Consider the following 24,844-nt stretch of genomic DNA (forward strand, 5'->3'; position numbering starts at 1 on the left):
TAATTTATATTCTGACTTTTCAGGCACTTTAAAGTGGATTATATTGAGATACTGTAGGTATTTCCTTATCCCAGTGGGCTGACAATCTAAATTGTACCTGAGGCAATGGAGACTGAAATGTCTTACCCAAGGTCACAAGGAACAGCAGTGTGAACCCTGGCTTACAGCCCACAGCTCTAACTGCTAGGCTAATCCTCCACTTCATCAGTGCTGTTGTTGACAAAGGGACTGAAGGAGAGAGTTTGGGAGGTAAACAATGTAATAATGCCTTGATGTTGAGCTTCCCCCACAGGGGATTCTGGACACTCAGAGAGGTATATTAAGTGTGAGAAAACTGTGCAATTAGGGTCCAAAACTGAGATGTGAACCTTTAGGTGCAGTATCTGGGATTTTCTGCCTAGGGGTAACACTATCATTACTGTGAGACTGCTTATTGTTTTTAGCCTCTTGGGAAAGTATATTTATGGAGGCTGACAAATCTGGAACTATTTTGAATAATATAGTATGAAATTGTCTTTTCAAAATCCGTTCAGGTGATACAAATGGTTTATCATTTTTACTTCCTGCTTATGGTTTGTTTCTTACTAAATGTTGTCACATTTTCAGATCCCCATGTTAGCAAAATGATGTAGCACTTGGGCAGAAATATGCAGGCAAGGACACCAGTGCTGGAGGACAAAATGGCGAATATCTCCACGGCGACCATGTATTTCCCACGAGTGCTCAGATAGGCTGGTAGGAAGGAGGTCCAGACACTAAGAAACACCGTCATGCTGAAAGCAATCCACTTGGATTCATTGTAGCGGTCTGGAAGTTTCCGGGCTTGGAATGCTACCAGGAAACTGATGCCAGCCAGCAGGCTCAGGAATCCCAGCATGCAGTAGAAGGCGATCCGTGAGTTCTCATTGCACTCCAGGAGGATTTTGGCTGGTGAGTCCTTCCAGTTAATCTCTGGGAAAGGGGGATACATGGACACCCAGGTGAAGCAGATGATGGCCTGAATTGACAAACAGCTTAGGATGATAGTGACTGGGGTTCTATAACCTAACCACCTTCGGTACATGCTGTCTGGGGACCTGGCCTTGAAAGCCACCACAACCACAGTGGTCTTGGCAAGAATACAGGCCACACAGAAAGAGAAAACTAGGCCGAACGCAGTCTGGCGCAGAGTGCAACGAAGCTCCATGGGCTTCCCAATAAATATGAGAGAGCAGAGGGAGCAAAAGATGAGGGAGACTAGGAGGAGGTAACTGAGGCCTCGGTTGTTGGCCCTCACAATAGGGCTGTGTCTGTGTTGGATGAATATCACCAGGAGCAAAGCAGCAATCACTGAGAGGAAAATGGCAGCAGCTCCCAAACAAACCCCCAAGGTGTCACTGAAAGAAAGGAACTCCACCACTCTCCTGATGCACCGATCTCGCTTCTGGTTGCTCCAATGGTCATCTGGACACTTGAGGCACAAAATGGCATCTGTAAGAATATAAACAATAATTAGTGCAGTTTCAAATTATAGATTTCTAGAATCCATTCATGGATAAAAGAGGTGAAAAGTTAAGAGTCTGACAGAATATATCTGGACTCTTAAATACTGGATCAAAACCAAACTAAGCAAAGCAAGTTTCCTAGACTTCAGAATGACTGACTTCAAGAAAATTAATAGTTATGCTAAGGAAGCCTTATGAGGGCTAGGAGGCTGTAAGAGATACAGAGGGTATTATGGACATCATAAACAGTAGTAATGAAATTGGAATAAATATTTGAGGCACACATGATGATAACAAGGGAAAGAGAATGGTTCACCAAAGAGGAAGAGCAAAAAAGTAAATAAATAAAATTAATGACATTCAGACTATACAGACTCAGAAGGAGAACAGACTAAATTATAAAGTGAAGCAAGAGTAGGCAGGGGAGAGAGTTTGTCTGGCAAAAATGTAAATGATGGAGTATATTTCTCAATCAGTAAAGATAGAGGATAAAACTTTCTTTCTTTAGAAACGTAGCCCCTTTCCATATTTTAACTTCAAAGGGAGCTTGCTGGACCTGAAGTTTTGTTTCCAAGCAAGAGGGGAAGATACACTTCTAAGCCCATAGGGTTCAAACCCACCCCAACCCTTCCCATTTATTAAAATATGGAGGCCCCAACATGCAAAACCACTCACCATAGCTCACCCTCCCTAGCACCCCCAGGACTCACCAAAAGTCCCTTGTGATCTTGCAGGGGGCCCGGGAGCACTGGGTGCCTTTTTCCCCTACCATTTGAGAGGGACTACTGGTTCCATTGGGCAGCCCCTCTCACATGGTAGGAGGAAAGGGCGGTCGGCTCCATTATGATTCATAGCAGCTACCAGTGCAGGAGCAGGAGGTTGCTCCTGGCCCCTCTCCCCCCGCTAGACCAACAGGGATATTTGTTTAGCCCTGAAGGGGTGATGGGGTGGACTAGGGTGGACGTAGGGGTCTGCATGTGGGGGCAGGGCTCCATATTTTAATAAAAAGAAACGACCCTAGCTAGTCCAGGGTCGTTGAGGGTAACATGGGCGCGAGCAGAGCGACGGAGGAAGCGGGGCGGAGAGAAGGAAAGGGGGGAGCTGGGGGGGGGGGGGATGCGGCCAGGCACCAATGGGACGCGGCGAAATTCAAAAGCTGTCTTCCCATTGGTGCATCGCCGGGTCTTAAGGAAGTCAGAGCAGGATCAACGGCAGTTGGAAATCAGGCAGCGGAGCAAGCGGAGGGTTCTTTGCTTGCTGCGCGCCTGGGTTCCACCTTCGGCGCGTGCGGGTGTACGGTTTTCGGGTTGCGGTCGGTGGCGGCGCGATCGCGATGTGGCGCTCCACCGGGCAGCAGTGGTCTCGGCAGCGAGGGAGATCCGGTGTGCGGCCTCCGGCGGGCGGGCCGGGAGACAGCCGGGCAGGGGATGAGGTGGCGCGCGATCGGTCCCCCGAGGTGAGTTTATTGGACTCGGGCGCTGGAGCGGGGGTTCCGCATGCCCATTGCCCGCCCCCCCCCTCGGTCCTGGCGCCGTGCCAGTGGGAGGTTGACTCGGGAGAGAGTGGCGCGGAGCCGGAGAGCCCGCCCCCCTCCCGGCCCTGTAGCCCGGGCTCTCACTTCAGTCTGTGGCCGGCGTGTGCGGGCAGGGAGGGTGTGGCCGCGGACACGCGGCAGGCCTTGGCGCCGACGGGGCCTTCCTTCCTCGGGGGTTCGATGGCTGACGATGCGCTCAGTCTGCGGGATGCCCCCGGACACGTGGTGGCGAGGGGCTCGGAGGCCTCTGTGAGCGAGGCGTTGTCCACGGCGGGGGGGCGCGCCCTAGGCGGCATCCAAATCCCGGGCAGACGGCACAGAAGCGGGGTGAGCAGGCCTTCGCGGCCGGGGAACCCGGCCCCGCCCGTCCTCGTGGGCGCACGGGTTCGACCGGACGGCGGGGGAGCATGGTGCGCTGGGGATCCGGGTGGGGGGGGGGGGGCTCTCCGGTGGCCGTTCCCAAGAGTCGAGGCACCTCGCGTGCGGTGCGGCGCCGTTCCGTACAGCAAGGGGCGGCCCTTTCCCCCATGCCGCGGCTGTTGGCGGGGCACCCTCTCCCCCCCCCCCCCCCCGGAGAACGGCCCGGTGGATGCAGCGGCCTTCATTGCCGATATTCTGGGCCACATGGCGCGGGCCGGGTATAGTTTCCTTCAGGGGCCTACCGAAGCCGGTGGCCGTGGAGGCACGGGCACCAGGGGCTGGCCTGGGGGTTTCGAGACACCCCAGGGCGAGCAATTTTTCCCGGGCGCGTTAGGCATTCCCGGGGACGTGCGGTGCGCGGGAGCGCAGGGAGGGCGGCTCCCGGGCAGCGGCGCGGGCCCGAGCGGGTTGCCAGCAAGGGGTGCGGAGGTCCCACGCGGGGCCAGCAGCTTGGGGAGTTTCGTTGCAGCAGGAGAGGAGGAGGAGATCCCGGGCCCATCCAGCTGCGAAGCATGGCGGATGCAGGAGAGCATGGTGTTGGGAGAGGCGGCGGATAGGTGGACGAGGGTCGGTGATGGCGGTGCGGCGACGGCAGCGTGCGTGGAGGTTCCAGGACCGCAGGAGGCGGGCGCCCCTGGAGGGGACGCGGAGGCGGGTAAGTTAGGGTTGGGGCGCGGGCTCAGGGGCCGGGGGGGTAGGAGGCGGGGGTCGTCGGGGGATTCCAGTTCAGGCTCCTCGACCTCTATGTCGCCCTCTAGCGAAGAGGTGTGGAGCAGGAGGGGGGTGTTGGGCGAGGGTCCCAAGTGTGAGACGAGCAGCCCCACTTCGGCGGCTCTTTCCGAATTGTGGGAGGGGGGCCCAAAGCGATTGGTGAAGCGGATCAGGAAAAGGAAATTCGTCAATATATTTAAGCTGTTGGAGGGTAGGAGGGGGGGGAAGCGGTTATCCAAGAAAGCAAAAAAGCGCAGGCGGGAGAGCGGGTCGGAGCCGAGAATCGCCAAGAATGTAGTAAATTGGATGCGGGGTTTCTTACGGTTGGCGAGCGTGGTCAGCCACTTCGATCCGTCCCAGTATGGAGGGTTGCTGTCCTACGCGGACAGCATTCTGGGTGTGTTTCGGGACTATGACGGTTGGGCTTGGCTCAATTATGATGAGAAGTTCCGGGACAAGATGGCGGGGAGCAAACTCATGTCCTGGGGTACCCAGGATATCCATCTGTGGCTGACGCAGATGACCAACAAGGTGGCAGGGGGGGCGAAGAAGGGGCTAACGGGGGGCGTGGCCGGCGCGGCGGGGAGTTTGGCGCCGGTGGGAGGTGGGAAGGGGCAGCCCTTTTGTGGTGGGGGGGGCGCAGGCGGGCGGGACAGGAGCTAGGAGCGCTGGGGGGGGCGGCGGACATTTGTTGGCGCTTCAACAAACTCAATTGTTTGTTTCCGGAGTGCAAATTTCGGCACGCCTGCGCTACCTGCGGGGGGGCTCACTCCGCCATTAAGTGCGCTCAAGGAGCGGGAGGGGGGCCTGGTAAAGGGGCTAAGTAGTGACATGTTGGCGTGCAAGGTGGACTCCCCTATCTGTGTGGAGGCGCTGGAGGAGGGTCTGCGGGTTTACCCGGATCGGGTAGCTGCTGATTTGCTGCGGGAGGGTTTTAGGGAGGGATTTCGAATCCCATATCAGGGCCTGGGGCAGGGGGGAAGGGCACGGAACTCGAAGTCGGTGTATAAACTGGCTCATGTGGCCAGGGCAAAACTCCGGGATGAACTGGACTTAGGAAGGGTGGTGGGGCCGTTTCAGGACAAGCCGTACGATGCACTTGTCTCCGTTGGCGGTGATTCCGAAGAAGGCGGAGGGCAAGTTTAGACTGATTCTGAATTTGTCGCATCCACCGGGGGGCTCCGTTAACGAGTTTATCCCTAGGACTGCGTGCACGGTGAAGTATGCGTCTTTCGACGAGGCAGTGGCCTTGGTCCGCAAGGCGGAGAGGGAGGCTCAGCTAGCCAAAGCGGACATCGAGTCCGCCTTTCAGCTGCTCCCGATCCACCCTTTGTCGTTCCCGCTGTTGGGATTTTACTTCGAGGGAGGTTACTTCATTGATCGTTGTTTGCCAATGGGGTGCGCGGTGTCATGCGCCTTCTTCGAGGCGTTCAGTACGTTTATTCATTGGGCCACGAAGACCCATACGGCTTGCGCGGATTCGCTGCACTACCTGGACGACTTTTTATTTGTGGGGCGGGGTGACTCGGATGACTGTCAACGGCAGTTGCAGGATTTCCTGAGGACTGCGGAGCGATTTGGCGTGCCCATTGCGCAGGACAAGACGGAGGGGCCGGTCACCAGGTTGACCTTCCTAGGGATAGAGTTGGATTCGGAGGCCATGGTGTGTCGCTTGCCGGTGGGGAAGGTAGATCAGTTGCGGGACTTGGTGCATAAGGTTAAAGGGGTGGCGAAGGTCACCTTGCGTCAGATGCAGTCTCTCATTGGTTCCTTGAATTTCGCCTGTCGGGTGATCCCCATGGGGCGGGAGTTCATTCGTCGTCTGTCTGCTAGGACGGCGGGGATCCGGGCGGGGCATCACTTCATAAGGGTATCGCGACCGGTGCGGGAGGAGTTAGAAGTATGGGAGGCCTTCTTGCACTTGTTCAACGGGATCTGTGTGATGCCCGAGCCGGAAGTGTCCAACGTGGACCTGGAATTGTATACGGACGCGGCAGGGGCGGCGGGTTGCGGGCTATACTTTCGGGGCAAGTGGTGTGTGGCGCCCTGGCCGGCGTCCTGGATCGAAGGGGGCGTGGTGCGGCAGATAACTTTCTTGGAACTGTTTCCTATCATTGTGGCGCTGACCCTCTGGGGGGAGGACTTGGCTAATAACCGGGTAGTCTGGTGGTGCGATAATTTGGGCGTGGTACAGGTGGTCCACAGTCAGGCAGCGAAATGTCCCAGGGTATCGGCTTTATTGCGGGTCATGGTCCTGTTGTGCCTTCAGTGGAATGTGAATTTAAGAGCTCGGCATGTACCGGGGGTTCAGAACATTATAGCGGATGCTCTCTCTCGTTTTAAGTGGGACGTCTTTCGGGCGGCGGCGCCTCATGCGGCCCGGCGGGGAGAGCAGGTCCCAGAGCACTTGTGGAACCTCGGGGAGACGACCAATGGGAGTTGATCCGGTGATCTGTGGCCCCGGCAACGTGGAGAGCCTACGTAGCTGGGAACAATGCTGTGACTCATTTTCTGTTATCTTTGGGCTGGGGGGGCGGCCGGGTGCGGGAGGCTGAAGTGGTGCAGTTCATACTGTGGGCAAAGGGAGCGGGCTTTTCCTTGGCGTCCGTCCGAAGCCAGTTGGCGGGGTTCGCGTTCTTTTGCAAGCTGGAGGGGCGCGGTAACCTGGCGCGTTGTTTCCTAGTCAAAAAACTGTTAGACGGGTGGGGAAGGGGGGGGGGGCGTAGGGAGGATGTTCGGAGACCAATCCGGTACGGCGATTTGCTCGGGTTGGCCAACGGGTTGCGGGGGGTATGTAGTTCCGAGCACGAGTTAGTGTTGTTCCGTTTAGCGTTCTCCTGGGCGTTCTTTGGAGCTCTTCGCATTGGGGAGCTGGTCGCTCGGGCTAGCAGGGACGGGGGTCAGGAGGGGTTGCTGGTCGGCGATGTGCGCGTCTACGCGGAGAGGGTGGCAATCCGTATTCGGAGGTCAAAAACGGATCAAACAGGAAAGGGCGCGTGGATTGCTTTAGTCCGCGCGGAGAGTGAGCGGGTGTGTCCGGTGCGCTTGACGCTGGCTTACGGTCTGGCTAGACTGGGGGTTGGGGGTCATTTCTTGGTGCATGCGGATGGTTCCCCTCTTACCAGATATCAATTCGTGACGGTCCTGCGCAGAGTGGTGGAGAGTCTAGGGTGGGATGCGACGCGGTACACGTCACATTTGTTCCGTATTGGTGCAGCCACGACGGCGGCGGGGCTGGGGTGGCCGGCTGAGCGGATACAAGCGTTGGGGCGGTGGAAGTCGGAGGTTTTCAGGGCGTACGTGAGGAAGTGACGCTTCCGGCAGGTTAGGGGTGCGCCATGGCATTGCTGTTGGTAACGGGTTTGTTTGTATTGCAGATCGGGATCGGGAGGTGTCGAGACCGGAGTGTGCCTGGATTGTGGGTCATTCCTTTATCCGGAGAGCCCACCAAAGGGCTAAGCGGAGGCCTTCTGGAGAGAATTTGAACTTGAATCGTGCTGAAGTCCGGGTGCGCTGGATCAGAAAAGGGGGGATGAAATGGAACGAATTGTGCGACATTTTGCAAGGCAATATTGACAGATGGGGGGTCCCCAAATGGATCGTTATTCATTTAGGCGGTAACGATATCGGCAGGTTGACCTGTCGGGAATTCATCAAAATCATTCGTAAGGATTTGGCTTCACTTATGAATCGATTCCCGGACACTAAAGTGGGTTGGTCGGACGTGATTATTCGACTCAGGCACCGGGAGGAGCCCATCTGGCGCAACGGTGTGAAAAAATTGAATCGTCAAATTGGGAAATGGTTGGTGCGGGAAGGGGGGTTTTGGATTCGTCATCAGTGGTCCTGGGACTTGCTGGAGGGTTACTTTGTAGGGGACGGGGTGCACCTTTCTGAGGTGGGAATGGATCTGTTCAATAATGCCTTGGAGGAGGGGTTTCGTCAGCTGATGCGTTAAAAGGGTAGGGCCGCAGTGGGGGGACAAAGGCCGTAACTGGTCTTTGTTGGTGGCGGAAAACCCGAGCCATATGCTGTATTGTGTATTGGAATAATGTTATGGACTGTTCGGAGGGGGGGAGGAATGCCCGTGTAACTTGGGGCCGTTACACGGGAAGGCCTAAAGAGCAAGGGGGGGGGCCGATGCTCAGGCCGCAAAGCTTACCCTCGCTGATGCCGTGGCGGGGTAAGTTGGGGGGGGGGGGGGAGAACGCTGGCTTACCACCGGGCCGCGGTGGTAAGCGAAGAAGAGGAGGCAGCCAAGGAGGTGGAGGGGGGCATGGTTATTTGAAAGCATGTTAAGATAGCGGCTCGGGTTAGGTTAATAAACTGCGGCCTTTGTTAATACCATACACTTGTCAAGTAGTTTTTATTACAAGGGGGGGAGAGAGAGGAAATGCAGCTGCCGGAGCGAATGTCTCAAGTCCCAATGTTAAAAGAAACGACCCTGGCTAGTCCAGGGTCGTTGAGGGTAACATGGGCGCGAGCAGAGCGACGGAGGAAGCGGGGCGGAGAGAGAGAGAGAAAGGAGGGAGCTGGGGGGGGGGGGGGGGGATCTGGCCAGGCACCAATGGGAGGCGGCGAAATTCAAAAGCTGTCCTCCCATTGGTGCATCGCCGGGTCTTAAGGAAGTCAGAGCAGGATCAACGGCAGTTGGAAATCAGGCAGCGGAGCAAGCGGAGGGTTCTTTGCTTCCCGCCCTCCCTCCCTTGGATGTTTGGGAGTTTGAAATGTATTTTGGTGCTTGTCGCAGTAGGAGGCGGAAAACCCGAGTCATATGCTGTATTGTGTATTGGAATAATGTTATGGACTGTTCGGAGGGGGGGAGGAATGCCCGTGTAACTTGGGGCCATTACACGGGAAGGCCTAAAGAGCAAGGGGGGGGGGGGGCCGATGCTCAGGCCGCAAAGCTTACCCTCGCTGATGCCGTGGCGGGGTAAGTGGGGGGGGGGGGGGGGGCAGAACGCTGGCTTACCACCGGGCCGCGGTGGTAAGCGAAGAAGAGGAGGCGGCCAAGGAGGTGGAGGGGGGGCATGGTTATTTGAAAGCATGGTAAGATAGCGGCTCGGGTTAGGTTAATAAACTGCGGCCTTTGTTAATACCATACACTTGTCAAGTAGTTTTTATTACAAGGGGGGGGAGAGAGAGGAAATGCAGCTGCCGGAGCGAATGTCTCGAGTCCCAATGTTAATGGGAAAGGTTGGGGCGGGTTTGAGTTTTGTTTTATTTTAAACTTGTTTATTGGCTCCCCCACAAAATAAATTATAGGAAAAACAACACAAAATCTCATGGCTTTTCCTATTGCTTTTTTAAATTCCCAAAATACAACAAAATAGGAAATATCATCAGCATTTCCTATATCATTGCAAAGAAATCCCTAATTCCCACTGCACGCACCTGCTTCTGACTCTGAACAACAAGATTGGACCAGAACAGAACCAGAAGACTGCAGACCTAGAGAAGACATTCTCAACCAAACTATGCTGATCCACAGAAATATTGGGAAACTTCAAAAGACTCAAGCAGACTGCAGAGAAGAAAGAAACCTACTGATTTAAGTTAACTATAAAGGAATTTTGAGAACTAAAGAGTGCAATTAACTCAGAAAGCATGGCTTACAGCATAGGTACTAGGGATGTGCAGAAGGAAAAAAATTTGTTTCGTTTCATTTTTCATTTCGCTGGGACCCCAATTCATTTCATTTGGTTTATAGAAAAAAACCCAATTTGTTTATTATTTTCATTTGGTTTTCATTTGCCATTAAAGTCAATGGGGGAAGTATTTGCAGCCTATTTTTGGCTGCAGAATTGGGGTTTTCTTATCAATTTGGATGAAACTTCTGGGGAGCAATCATCAGAACAAGAAAAGAGCTCCAAGGTACTTAGACTGTGGCAAAGTGGCACCAAAGTGGCATGAATAGCCTAAGGTACTTTAAAGGGGCAAAGGGGTACCAGGAATGGCAAGAGTGCTTTAACAGAGATGCAAAGCAGCAGCGAGAGTGACAAAAGAGAGCACCAATAACAGTTGTATGAACTCTCGAAGGTAACATGACAGGCAAAGTGGCAAGAACAGTGGCAGCAACATCCTACAGCACAATGAAGGGGGAACATAGCAAGCAGAAAGAGTGTCAGAAAAACCACAAGGTGCCAATAAAGGGACAAAGCAGCAGAAAGACTAGCACCAACACACTGAGGAACCATGATAATGGCAAGAACACCACAAGGATTTGAGTGAGTCATCTCGTGTATGGCAGCAAGGCAGAGTGGCAGAAAGATGATAGGGGCAAGACAAGCTGGCAGAGCTGAGGTAGTCTGGTCCCTGTGGTTTTGATAGGGGCAAGACAGGCTGGTAGAGCTGAGGCAGTCAGGTCACTGTGGTTTTGATAGGGGCAAGACAGGCTGGCAGATCTGAGGTAGTCAGGTCTCTGTGGTATTGATAGGGGAAAGACAAGGAGGCAAGACAACATGAGGCTCAGCCCGCGGATGGCGTTAGGCTGGTAGCAGTGGCCCCCCGGCGCACCGGGACCAGGTCTTCTCGAGTCATGTTGTTTGTAAATGCAGCCGAAAGTGGGTAGTAAACTCCATCTAAGGCTAAATACCGGCACGAGACCATTAGTTAACAAGTAGTTCAATAAAAAAAAAGTACAGTAAAAAAAAGCCTGGCTGCCTGGCAGGCACAGCAGCAAAAAAGAACAAATATCTTTTTCAGCAATAGAAAATTAATTGTAGCAAACTAGCAATAGCAATTGAATAAAGATAAACCCAAGAAGAGGGGAGCAGGGTGAAGGGGGACGGGGCCTCTTGCATAAGAACATAAGAAATTGCCATGCTGGGTCAGACCAAGGGTCCATCAAGCCCAGCTTCCTGTTTCCAACAGAGGCCAAACCAGGCCACAAGAACCTGGCAATTACCCAAACACTAAGAAGATCCCATGCTACTGATGCAATTAATAGCAGTGGCTATTCCCTAAGTAAAATTGATTAATAGCAGGTAATGGACTTCTCTTGCAAGAACTTATCCAAACCTTTTTTGAACCCAGCTACACTAACTGCACTACACACGTGTGTGTGTCCTGCCTGCATGTGCATGTGACTGCTTATGCATGCACCTGTGTGTGTGCCTGTGTCTATTCATGTGTGTGTGGGTACCTGAGTGAATGTGTGTCTCTGCTTGTGTATGTCCGCCTGTGTCTATGTACCTGTGTCTACTTGTGTATGTACTGTGTGTGTGTGTGTGTGTGTGTGTGTGTGTTTTATCCTATGTGGGAGCTTGTGTCAGTGCTTCTGTGTGTGTGTGTATGCCTTTATCTGTGTGTAAGTCTGTGTGTATGTGTACCTACCTATGCATATATCTGTGTGTGTTTGCCTAGGTGTGGATGTGCCTATGTTTTTGTGTATGCATGTCTTTCTGCCTGTGTGTATGTGTTTCTGCCTTTGTGTGTCTGCCTGTGCCTGCCTGTGTATGTGTGTGAGCCTGTTTGTGTGTGCATGCTTGTGTGTGTGTTTGGGAGCCTGTGTGTGTATCTATGTTTGTGTGCCTATGTGTGCGGTACTGCCTGTGCCTGTGCCTGTGCCTGTGTCGGTGTTTCTGTGTGTGTGCCTCTATGAGTGGAAGCCGGACTGATAGGGCGCGACTGTCAACCAGGGCGTACTGACCACCCGACCCGTCTTGAAACACGGACCAAGGAGTCTAACACGCGTGCTAAGACCTGAAACATGATGAACTATGCCTGGGTGGGGTGGAGCTGTTGTGTGTGCAAATCTTGGTGGTAGAAGCAAATATTCAAAAAGAGCCCCGGGGAGAGTTCCCTTTCCTTTGTGCAGGAAAGGGCTCCCTAGAATGGGTTCGCCTCTAGAGTGGGGTGTTTCGGTTGGCATCTAGTGAGCTCTCACTGGTCTCTTAAAATCTCATGGACGTAGCAGATATACAAACGAGAATTTTGAAGGCCGAGGCGGAGGTTTCCATGTGAACAGCGGTTCAACATGGGTCAGCGGGTGTTAATAGATAGGTGACACCCAGGGAGAGTTCCCTTTCTTTTGCGCAGGAAAGGACTCCCTGGAATGGGTTCACCCCAGAGTGGGGCCCAATTATTCAAAGTGTGGTGAAGTGGAGAAAGTTTCCATGGGAACAGCGGTTCAACATGTGTCAGTGGGTACTAAGAGATAGGCGACACCCGGAAGAGTTCCCTTTCCTTTGCGTAGGAAAGGCTCCCTGAAATGGGTTCACCCCAAGAGTGGGGCACGAGCCTTCAAAGTGTGGTGAAGTGGGGAATGTTTCCATGTGAACAGCGGTTCAATATGTGTCAGTGGGTACTAAGAGATAGGCTACACCTGGGAGAATTCCCTTTCCTTTGTGCAGGAAAGGGCTCACTAGAATGGGTTCACCCAGAGTGGGGCATGAGACTCGAAAAGTGTTGCAACGTGGAGGAGGTTTCAATATGAACAAAGGTTCAACATGGGTCAGTGGGTGTTGAGATAGGCGATACCCAGAGAAAGTTCCCTTTCCTTTGTGCAGGTATATTGTGGTTTGATATGTCACTTTTTCCTGAACTGGTTCACTGCCAGAAGAAAATGGCATCTTTTTAATTTGTGAAAGATAATTCAACAGGGGATGCTTTTAGAGCAATAGAGACTGCCGTTTGTGAAGCAAGAACTGAGCTGGAGATTATTTGTGAATACTCAAAAGCTATTAACTGTACTTATGCACTTCAGCTGATGACTAAGGAACTTGAAGAGCTCTCAGAAATAAGAAAATTGCTACTTAAGTCCAAATCTACAATATCAACTTATGTTGACTTTATACCCTACACAGTACCTCTATAAACTATGGGAACACAAAGGATGAACTAGAGTACAACCACCACCAGTTTTCTATAGTACTAGAAACATTAATGTTGGCACCTAAGAAAGATTTAGGGAAAATGGCCCATATTATGAAGGTCATGAAAACTAATGAGATAAGAAATATGCAAGCTCCAAACATCTTAAGTCAGCTTTCTATGTTCTTACATTCCAATGTTGCAAAACAGGAAAAAGAATATTCTGGAAAGAAGTGATGCACAAATAGATGAAACTGAAATTAGAGATACTAGAACTAAACTCAGAGAGACCCAGCGTTTGGGATCAGGCCCTTGTAGTGACGTAAGGGCTGGACAGACAGGCACAGCATTTGGGGTTAGGGCATTGTAGTGATGGTAAGGGCTGGACAGACAGGCACAGCATTTGGGGTCAGGCCCTTGTGGTGACATAAGGGCTGGACGGGAAAGGCACATCAGTTGAGGTCAGGCCCTTGTACTGACATAAGTGCTGGACAGTGGACAGACAGGCATAGCGTTTGGGGTCAGGCCCTTGTAGTGACATAAGGGCTGGACAGACAGGCACAGCGTTTGGGGTCAGGCCCTTGTAGTGGTGAAAGGGCTGGACAGACAGGCACATCAGTTGAGGGCAGGCCCTTGTAGTGACATAAGGACTGGACAGTGGACAGACAGGCACAGCGTTTGGGGTCAGGCCGTTGTAGTGATGTAAGGGCTGAATGGGCAGGTACATCAGTTGAGATCAGGCCCTTGTAGTGATGTAAGGGCTGGACAGACAGGCACAGCATTTGGGGTCACACCTTTGTAGTGACATAAGGGCTGGACAGTGGACAGACAGGCACAGCGTTTGGGGTCAGGCCCTTGTAGTGACTTAAGAGCTGGACAGACAGGCACAGCATTTGGGGTCACACCTTTGTAGTGACATAAGGGCTGGACAGTGGACAGACAGGCACAGCATTTGGGGTCAGGCCCTTGTAGTGACGTAAGGGCTGGACGGTCAGGCACATCAGTTGAGGTCAGGCCCTTGTGGTCACATAAGGGCTGGACAGTGGACAGACAGGCACAGTGTTTGAGGTCAGGCCCTTGTAGTGACTTAAGGGCTGGACAGACAGGCACAGCGTTTGGGGTCAGGCCCTTGCAGTGACGTAAGGGCTGGCCAGTGGACAGACAGGCACAGCATTTGGGGTCAGGCCCTTGTAGTGACGCAAGGCTGGACAGACAGGCACAGCGTTTGGGGTCAGGCCCTTGTAGTGACGTAAGGGCTGGACGGGCAGGCACATCAGCTGAGGTCAGACCCTTGTAGTGACGTAAGGGCTGGACAGTGGACAGACAGGCACAGCGTTTGGGGTAAGGCCCTTGTAGTGACTTAAGGGCTAGATGGGCAGGAACAGCGGTTGAGGTCAGGTACATGTGCTGATATTATCTGGAGCATATGAGGCAGTTGGAGCTGCTACAAGGCTTTAAATTACTTTTATTCATCTTGCCATTCACAGGGAAAATCTGGAATCCCAAGCAAAGGCATGTTTATTTTCAAAAACACTAGCATTTCCACCAACTCTGGTGCCAGCCTTGAGCGATGAGGGCTCATGATATCCCGTCATTGAAAATACACGTTCACTGGGCATGCTAGTTGGTGGACATGACAGATATTGCTGAGCCACTTTGGATAGGTGTGGGCAGACAGTGGACTTGTGTGCCCAATATGCCAGCGGATCTGTCTGCATGTCTTCTATGGGCTCTGTGAGATATTGTTTCACTGACATTTCTGCTGGTGCCTCCTTTGCTTGGGTGGGCTGAGAGTCCTTCTTGCCAGCTGCTTTCACTTTAGCCTGTGCCAGAACAGATGATTTTTTAGGAGCAACATGGCTTTGGCGTACTGAAGTGGTGGAGGAAGTACTAGCTATCGCTGACAGAGTGCTGCTCCTGCTTCGGCTTGCACTACTCTCTGAAGTGCCTGCTGTTTTCTCCTCTGCTTCATGACTAATCTGTTTCTACCTATGGCATTCCTGTTCACGGACGTTTACTAAAGGAAAATTGGTTCTTACCTGCTAATTTTCGTTCCTGTAGTACCAAGGAACAGTCCAGACTGCTGGGTTGTGTCTCCCTTCCAGCAGGTGGAGTCAGAGAAAAAACTTGAAGGCACCCTCTGATAGCCCAGTGTGCCACCTGCGATCCCTCAGTATATTCAATATCAAAGCAGAAAATTTAAGTTGAACAATCAATGACTAAATCAAGAACAAAAAATGCAAGCAAAGAGGGCTAAAAACTATATACAGAAAAAGAGCACTGGTATAAAACAGTATCCAAAATCATCATTCTTCATAGTCTCCTAAACTTTGCAGAGAGAAAAAAGAAACAATGGAGCAGACTCTCCAGAAAACTACATCACTGGGCGGGCGTCTGGACTGATCCTTGGTATTACAGGAACGAAAATTAGCAGGTAAGAACCAATTTTCCTTTCCCTGTACGTACCAGGATCAGTCCAGACTGCTGGGATGTACCCAAGCTGCCCTAAATGGGGTGGGATCCGGAGAGTCCTAAGCATACTGTTGCCAAAGGAATCAACTTCCGGAGCTCGGACGTCTAAACGATAATGCTTAGCAAATGTGTGCTAAGATTCCCAAGTCGCTGCTCTACAGATCTCCTGCTGCGAAATGCATTGGTTCTCAGACCATGATGCCGCCTGAGACCTAATCGAACGAGCTTTCAGACCATCAGGTACTGGCCGGCCATGACAAATATATGCCGAAGCGATGGTCTCCTTCAGCCATCGTGCAATGGTAGCCTTGGAAGCCTGACATCCCTTCTTAGGACCGCTCCATAAGACAAAAAGATGGTCTGAGAGATGAAAAGCATTAGTTACTTCTAAGTATTGCAGAAGCACCTGGCATACATCTAACCTCCTCAATTCCTGAGCCTGAGGAGAAGACCGATCCAAATCTGGAAACGCCGGCAGCTCCACAGGCTGGTTGACCACTTTAGACAGAAAGGAGGGTACTGTCCGCAGCGAAATCCCCGAATCCGAGATGCGCAAGAACGGTTCCCGGCAGGACAAGGCCTGAATTTCCGATATACGCCTAACGGAGCAGATCGCCACGAGGAATACCATCTTGAGGGTTAAATCCTTCAGGGAAGTACGTTTAATAGGCTCAAAAGGAGGGCTGCAGAACCCACGAAGTACCAAATTCAAACTCCACGACGGACAGAGTGCTCGAATCGGCAGATTTAAATGTTTGGCCCCTTTAAAAAAATGAACCACATCTGGATGTCCTGCAAGAGATGTACCATCAATATTACCTTGCAAACAGCCCAGCGCCGCTACCTGAACACGCAGCGAACTGTAAGCTAGTCCCTTCTTTAAATCTTCCTGCAAGAATACCAAAATGTGCACTATAGTGGCTCGGCACAGAGACACTTTCAATTCGCTGCACCAAGAATCGAAAACCTTCCATACCGGAACATAATTAAGAGAGGTAGAGGTTTTCCTCGCGCGGAGCAGAGTAGAGATAACCGCATCCGGGTACCCCTTCTTTCTCAACTGCCACCTCTCATAAGCCAAGCCGCTAGACAAAAGCGAGCTGCCTGATCGAAAAATACTGGACCCTGCCGAAGCAGATTGGGAAGATGACCGAGACGCAAGGGACCGTCGACCGCTAGGTTGATCAGGTCTGCGAACCACGGTCTCCATGGCCACTCCGGAGCTATGAGAATCACAGGATCCCTGTGGAACTCTATTCTTCTCAAGACTTTTACTACTAGCGGCCAAGGAGGAAACAAATAGAGTAGCACATCGCGGGGCCATGGAAGGACCGCGGCATCTACCCCTTCCACCCCGTGTTCCCTCCGGCGACTGAAAAAGTGAGCCACCTTCGCATTCAGGCGAGTAGCCACCAGGTCCAGTTGGGGTGTCCCCCACCGACGAGTAAGGAGCTGCATTGCCTCCCCGGACAGCTCCCACTCTCCGGGGTCTAGCTGCTGGCGACTGAGAAAGTCTGCTTGAACATTGTCTACTCCGGCTATATGAGAGGCCGCCAAACGAACCAGATGGCATTCCGCCCAGACCATCAACCTGTCCACCTCTGTGGCAACCAGATGATTCTTTGTACCACCTTGCCTGTTGATGTATGCCACCGTTGTGGCATTGTCAGAGAGAACTCTCACCGATCGACGATGAACAAGTGGGAGAAAACTGTGTAACTCTAGACGAACCACTCTCATCTCCAAGCGATTGATGGACCACTTGGACTGCTGAGGTGTCCACTTTCCCTGAGCCGATTGCAACTGGCAGACTGCTCCCCAGCTGGAAAGACTGAAATCCGTCGTCACAATTATCCACTGGGGATTCTCTAGTTCCATCCCCTTCTGTAAGTGACTGGGAACTAACCACCATTCGAGACTGGACCTGGCGGGCTCCATGAGGGGCAGTGGGAAAGCAATGCCCTCTGCAATGGTCGCAGATGTGCAAACGCCCAGGGAACCACCTTAAGAGTAGATGCCATAGAACCAAGAACTTGCAAATAGTCCCACACCATGGGCAAAGGGAGGGCCAAAAGGCGGCACACCTGAGACATCAGCTTGAGCATTCTTTCCTGTGGGAGAAAAACCTTGCCCACAGCCGTGTCGAAATGGGCGCCCAGGAATTGTAATCCCTGGGAAGGTACTAATTGACTCTTTGCGAAGTTGACTACCCAATCGAGAGAGCGAAGATGATGTAAGACTGCCTGAACCGCCACTTTGCAAAGAGCTTCCAACTTTGCCTGGATGAACCAGTCGTCCAAGTAGGGATGAACCAGAATCCCCTCTCATCTGAGGGCTGCTGCCACCACCACCATCACCTTGGTAAACATTCGAGGAGCCGTCGCTAGACCGAAAGGGAGTGCCCAAAACTGGTAATGTTCGCCCAAGACCATAAACCGGAGAAATCTCTGATGATGCTCCTGGATTCCTATGTGCAGATAAGCCTCGGTCAGATCCAAGAAGGCAAAAAATTCACCTTTGTGGAATGCCTCAATGATGGACCTCAACGTTTCCATGCAAAAACGGGGCACCCGAAGCATCCTGTTGACCGTCTTTAAGTCCAGTATCGGACGGAAGGATCCCTCCTTCTTGGGCACCATGAAGTAGATGGAGTACTGTCCAGTCCGATGTTCGGTCATTGGGATCGGCACAATTGCCCCTAGATCCTTCAACCAGCCCAAGGTCTGGAATATCAACTGTTGCTTTATCTGGGGCCCGCAAGGCGACACCACGAATAGGTCCCATAACGGGTGAGAAAAATCCAACACGTAACCTTGTTCTATGATGTTTAGAACCCACTGATCCGAGGTGTTCTTGACCCATTCCTCGCGAAACAGAAAGAGACATCCTCCAATCTCCAGAACCGAGGAATGGGACGGCGCACCTTCATTGGGCAGACTTGGTGGCAGAGAAAGATTGGGAGGCTCCCTCACGCAGAGGCTGTCTCCCGTGAAAGGAATGGGCCCAAGCCTGGGACCTCATGGATGTCTGCCTCGGAGCAAAGGACAGGGCCCTACCTGTCCGGAAACGGCTTTGACCCTGAAAACGAGCCCTGAATGATCCAAATGTGCGAGAAGAACGAGGCTTGTCCTCCGGGAGCTTGTAAACCTTATTATCCCCCAAGTCCTTAATGAGATGTTCCAGCTCATCACCAAACAACAAGTTTCCTTTGAATGGGAAGGAACCCAGCCGCGACTTTGACGTAGCGTCAGCCACCCAGTGGCGGAGCCAAAGAAGCCTCCTAGCAGAAACTGCAGAGGCCATCGTGCGAGAGGAGGTAAGTAGAAGATCATATAAGGCATCAGCAGTGTAGGCCACTGCCAACTCCAAACGATTCGCCTGGTCCAGCTCTGCTGGGGGGAGATCTTGAGAGGTGAGCAACTGTTGCACCCACCGAAGGGTAGCTCTCTGCATGAGGCTACTGCAAACGGCCACCTGAACACCGAGCACCGAAACCTCAAAAATCCATTTGAGAAGAACCTCGAGCTTCCTATCCTGGAGGTCCTTCAGAGCAGTGCCTCCCGTCACCGGAATGGTCGTGTGCTTAGCAATCGCAGAGACGGCCGCGTCTACATTAGGGACCCTCAGCAACTCCAAGGACTCCTGCGGAAGCGGATAGAGTTTTTCCATGGCCCTACTAACCCTCATAGTGGCCTCTGGCGTGTCCCATTCCCGAGTAAGCAGCTGCCAAAGCTTCTGGTGAAAGGGAAAGGCTTTAGGTGGAACCCTCAGCCCTGCAAGAACAGGGTCCCCTGGGGAAGGATCTGCCACTGGCTGCGGTGCCGGAATATCAAGCTCTTCCAGAACATGAGGGAATAGAGGGTCCAGCTCCTCCCTGCGAAATAAGCGGAGCACCTGTGGGTCATCCCCTTCCACGAGAGCAGAATCTTCAACATCATCGCCCTCAGGGTCTGCCGTGGAAGGGTCTTGGGGCGCGGGGTCCAGGGGAATAGCTGGTGGCAGAACCACCTGAACAGGGGCTAGATGGGATATAGGAACTGCAGGATCTACAGGCCCTTCCGCAGGTCTAGGGACCTTAGCCGGTGGAGCCTGCTGCCAATCCAAATCTGCTTCTGCCTCCAAATACGCTTTGTGCAGCAACAAAATAAACTGTGATGAGAAAGGATGTTGCCTCTTTAAGAGCCCCCCCCCCTGGGGGGGGCAAGGCAGAAGGAGGCAGGGCTTTTGATTCCCCTTTTAAAGGCCGTTCGGGGTTTAAACTATGAGGGGGAAGCGGCGGAGGGAGATCCCCTCCTCCCAGACATTGTGCAGCATTGGCGCCCGAGAATTCCAAAATGGCCACAGTTCCCGTGCTTAGCGGGGACGGGGCAGGCCGATGGAGAGGAGCCGTCTGAGCCCTGCCTAAGCCGTGCGAATGCGGCAGAGATGCTCTTCTGCCTGAAACAGGCAGTTCGGAAGGCCCTTTGCCCCTGGGGAGGCAACGGTGACAGAGGCTCTCGCGGGAGTGCCGTGCTGTCGGCTCTCCACACGCCGAACACCGCGATCCCCGCGGCATGGCAGAAATAGAAAAAAAAATTCAGTAAATTCCTCCGGAGCGCCGGGTACTTAGAGCAGGCTTTAAAATTTATTTATTTATTTATTTATTTATTTTACAAAAAATGGAGCCGGTGCATCAGGGGAATGTACCTCCCTGGAATGTAACAGGAAATAGCTCCCTTCAGAGGAATGAAGCGTCTCTGGAATTGGAGGGGGGAGGGACCGGCCCACCAGTAAATCCCCCCTACCCGGGTATTAATAATTTCCTCTGGGTAGTAAGGCTTGTGGGCACAAGGCCCTTTATGCTGCTCTAACCAAAGTTATTTAATGGAAAGTAAATCCTCTTTTTTTTTAAGTACTTACTAAGGCTGATCTAGTCAATGATTATTAAGGAGTAAGGAACCTCTTGTTATTAGAAACAAACACTCAATTTCAGAAAGGGTCAGGACTGCAGGGAATGTTTTCCTTCACCTGCTGGAGTCAGAGAAATACTGGGGGATTGCAGGTGGCACACTGGGTTATTAGAGGGTGCCTTCAACTTTTTTCTCTGACTCCACCTGCTGGAAGGGAGACAGAACCCAGCAGTCTGGACTGATCCTGGTATGTACAGGGAACAGCAGGTTCTTAACAAATGTGAGACAATCGGACTTTAGGGCGAGTTTCCCTTTCACACGGGGATCACAGGCTGTGGTGAGCATGTATCTGTGGTCTTTTGTTAAAGGTCTTAATCTCTCTAGCACCTGCTTCTGCAACAAGTCCAGACAACACAGCACCTCTTCTGTCATTCCCTCTTCCTGTTTAAAGCCCTCCACATTTTTCTCCAGAAAATTAACTATAGGGTTGATATCAGCTAAGGTGGCACTTTTGGAACTCAGCTCCTACGTGGCATCCTTGAAGGGCTAAAGGATTTTTACCAGCTGACTCATGACTAACCAATCGTGATGTCCTAGGGGACTATGCACACCTATCTCCATTTCCAGAGAAAGGTCTTGAAGGGCTGTCTGCTGCTCCACTAACCTCTGCAGCATCATATAGGTGGAATTCCACCTGGTGCCAATGTCTTGAATGAGATGCTTGTGAGGCATCCTCAAATCAGTCTGCTTTTCACGGAGAACCTGCCCCGCCTTCACACTTCTGTGGAAGTGTGTTGCTATGTTCCTGCACTTGTGTATTAACGTATTCAGGTATTCATTCTCTTGGTGCTTGGACTCAAACTCTGGAGCTGACTTCACTACCAGGTGCAGAGTGTGTGCAAAACATTGGATGTTCTGAAAACCCCCGTCGGATATTGCCTTTACCATGTTTGCACCATTGTCTGTGACAAAGAACCTTGCCTGAATATTCCTGTCTCTCTGGTGTAGCTGCCAGCCCGCCAGCATCTATCTGATGTATGCTAGAATATTGGCTGAGGTATGGGCATTGTCAATCAGGTGGGTGTGCAGTAAAGCCCATCTCCACCCTGATACTTGTTCACTAATAGAGCTGCTGCCTGCCTCTACCTCAGCCAGATCCCACCAGTGTGCTGTCAGGGAAAGGTAAGAGTGTGCAGCATTCTTGGTGGTCCAGATATCACAGGTGAAATGCACACTCCCCTCTGCCTTAGCTAGCAGTGCTTGGATGCAATTTCGACACTGGTTGTACAGGCTGGGGATGACCTTTCTGCTTAATGTGGTTCTGGAGGGGACTTTGTAATTTGGAACAAAGACCTGCAACAAAAGCTTGAAACCCACATTCACCACTACCTGCAAGGGCTGGTCATCAAGGGCAATCATTTCCCCGATGCTCCTGGTTACAACTTTTGAGGCTGCCTGCCTCCTTCCCTGGGATAGCGTTACCGAATACCATCCCATTTCCTCCATGGTAGGTTGTCGCTTCTGACACATGGCTGCTAGAAGGGGCTGAGGGCATGGGATGACTCTGCTCTTTTTCAACCACTTTACGCTGCCTGTAAAAAGGGGTCCCCTGACTGGTACTGCCCCAATCCCCAGATGTCAGTAGTGTTGGGTGTTGCTTCTGCATATGATGCATTATGCCAAAATGAGTTAGATGTCCCATTTGCTTGCCTCTGCTAATATCCTTGGCACAGTAACTACACTGAGGAAAACGCAGGTCCTCCCTCACTTTAAAGTGGCTCCAGATCACAGATTTCTTTCGTGATCCCTTCTCTATAGCCTTCGGGGTGGATGCTGGCACTGGAGTTGAAGTAGTGGGTGCACCCTGAGAAGCAAAGCCAGGGACATCAGTCATTCTCTGTGCCTGCGCTGACTGCTCTTCCTCCTCCTCATCATCATCAGTTTCATGACTCCCCTCCACCACTGAAGTGGAGGCTAAGGCAGAACTAACTAATCCTCCTAAATCTTCTTCAGCTATGAAGACTTCCATTTCTGATGAAGAGAATCCTATACAAGATGATTCTTCATCAGAATCAGATTCAAACAGTGCCTGCGCTGCATTGTCAGCGCTAACTTGAGTCTGCTGTAGCACTGCTGCTTTTGGTTCTCGTTCTTTTGTTTTGCATGACTCAGCCTCACCTTCCCTCACCTCCAAAATAACAGGGTCATAAACAGGTGGTGGCGGTGTATTATCTTTAAATTTCATTTTTTTCCGGATGGAACTGCCTGCCCCTCCATAGATTTTAGTTTGGAACAGCTCCCTTTTTAACTTTATTGGGGGACTGGCACTGCCTTTTGAAGTGCCTCCTCTGCCAGTCCCTGACATCATGGATTTAATGTCACTGCCTACTAGGGATTTCAATTAAAAGAATTATTTCTTTATTGGTGACTGAACTCGTCTGTACCAATATATGTGAGTGTGGAAAACTACACACACACACATACAGACACACAGTGCAGTGCCTTGCTGTCCTCTACAACTGAGACTGCTGTATGTGCATAAAAAAAAAATTAAAACTCCAGATGCCTACTGGGGATTTGGATTAAAAGAACACCGCTGTACCAATATATGTGAGTGTGGGAAAACTACACACACACACAGACACACAGTGCAGTGTCTTGCTGTACACTACAATTGACACTGCTCTGTGTGCACAAAAAATGAAACTCCAGAGAAAAGACTGGAAGCCTGAGCAATCCCAATTCCTACAGTGTTGCTGCTTGTTCTTTGAAAATACCAACTCTCAGACAGCCACTGCAACTCTCACACTATCTCTCCACCCACACCATGCAAACCCTGCCTGCAACCTACCCCATGGGGGTAAGATCAGCAGCAAAATGCCCTGCTGGCAGCTTGTCTCAGTGGTAGAGACAGAGAGACAGGCTGAGTTCAATAAAAAAAAAAAAAAGTACAATAAAAAAAGCCTGGCTGCCACAGCAGAAAAAACAAACAAATATATTTTTCAGTAATGGAAATTAATTGTACCAAACTATCAAAGTAGCAAGCATTGCAATAGCAATTGAATACAGATTTGAGATACTCAGAGAGTAGCTCAAATAGCAGCAACCTCCTCAGACAAAAGCCAAGAAGAAAGTGCACTGCGTGGCGCACTGCGTGCTATGCTTGCTTAAGTTAGAAATACAGCAGGAACAGCATCAAAGAGCACTGGGGTGGATTTTAAGAGCCCTGCTCGCGTAAATCCGCCCGGATTTACGCGAGCAGGGCCCTGCGCGCCAGTGTGCCAATTTTACATAGGCCTCCTGGCGCGCGCAGAGCTCCGGGACTCGCGTAAGTCCCGGGGTTCTCCGAGGGGGGCGTGTCGGGGGCGTGTCGGGGGGCGGTCCCGGTCGTCGCGGCGTTTTCGGGGCATGTCGGCAGCGTTTTGGGGGCGGGTATGGGGGCATGGCTACGGCCCGGGGCGGTCCGGGGGCGTGGCCGCGCCCTCCGTACCCGCCCCCAGGTCGCGGCCCGGCGCACAAGAGGCCCGCTGGCGCGCGGGGATTTACGCCTCCCTCTGGGAGGCGTAAATCCCCCGACAAAGGTAAGGTGGGGGCTTAGACAGGGCTGGGTGGGTGGGTTAGGTAGGGGAAGGGAGGGGAAGGTGAGGGGAGGGCAAAAGGAAGTTCCCTCCGAGGCCGCTCCGATTTCGGAGCGGCCTCGGAGGGAACGATGTAGGCTGCGCGGCTCGGCACGCGCCGGCTATACAAAATCGATAGCCTTGCGCGCGCCGATCCAGGTTTTTAGCAGATACGCGCGGCTCCGCGCGTATCTTCTAAAATCCAGCGTACTTTTGTTTGCGCCTGGAGCGCAAACAAAAGTAGGCCTATTCGCGGAGTATGAAAATCCGCCCCACTGAGAGCAGCAAATGGCTGAAATAGAAAAATGCTTCACTCTGATACGTTGGCATTCTGGTCTCCTTGCCAACCTGTCTGACCCACTCTGTGGCAGGGCTGTGAGGCCACTTATGACTCACAGGAAAGGGCTGGTTGTTGCTATGGATACGCTCTCATGGCCTTCTCCTATTTCAAATGGCTGCTAAGAAAGCATTGCGAGCCAAAAGAATGAAACTAATATGATATGTTTCATTCATGGGGGATCACCATGCATTTCGCGGACCCACGAATCAAACGAACAGGGACCTATTCATAGTGGATTGCACATTCATTGAAAATGAATGCACATCCCTAATAGATACCACGAGGCAGCTCTATATGGGACAGGGAGAGAACTGCCATCACTGCAATAGGAACTGATATGCAAAAACAGCTCAGAATAGCAAAAGTTCCACACATAGCAGGGGGTGAGACTTGTAGGCAGGAACAATCTACAAGCTTCCATTTTATAACACATTTTTCTATTTTTAAAGGAATTTGATATAGAAAGTTTATTAATGTTGATACCATGTTTCTATCCACTATAATATAACAATTTAGATGTGCAAGAATGATTTTTAAATTATTATTATTTGAATTATGTATTT

At 51.8% G+C, this 24,844-nt stretch overlaps 1 protein-coding gene across 1 annotated transcript in view; it reads right to left on the reverse strand.

The window, feature by feature from the left end:
- Nucleotides 1-556: 556 nt before the first annotated feature.
- Nucleotides 557-24,844, reverse strand: part of LOC115098444 (vomeronasal type-2 receptor 26-like) — a 98,882-nt gene continuing 74,594 nt past the window's right edge. Inside the window, exon 6 of the mRNA XM_029614954.1 lies at nt 557-1,470. Coding sequence (XP_029470814.1) covers nt 557-1,470 — 914 coding nt within the window. The remainder of the gene's footprint in view (nt 1,471-24,844) is intronic.

The sequence above is a fragment of the Rhinatrema bivittatum genome, chromosome 1 (assembly GCF_901001135.1).
Source record: "Rhinatrema bivittatum chromosome 1, aRhiBiv1.1, whole genome shotgun sequence".
Lineage (NCBI taxonomy): Eukaryota > Metazoa > Chordata > Amphibia > Gymnophiona > Rhinatrematidae > Rhinatrema > Rhinatrema bivittatum.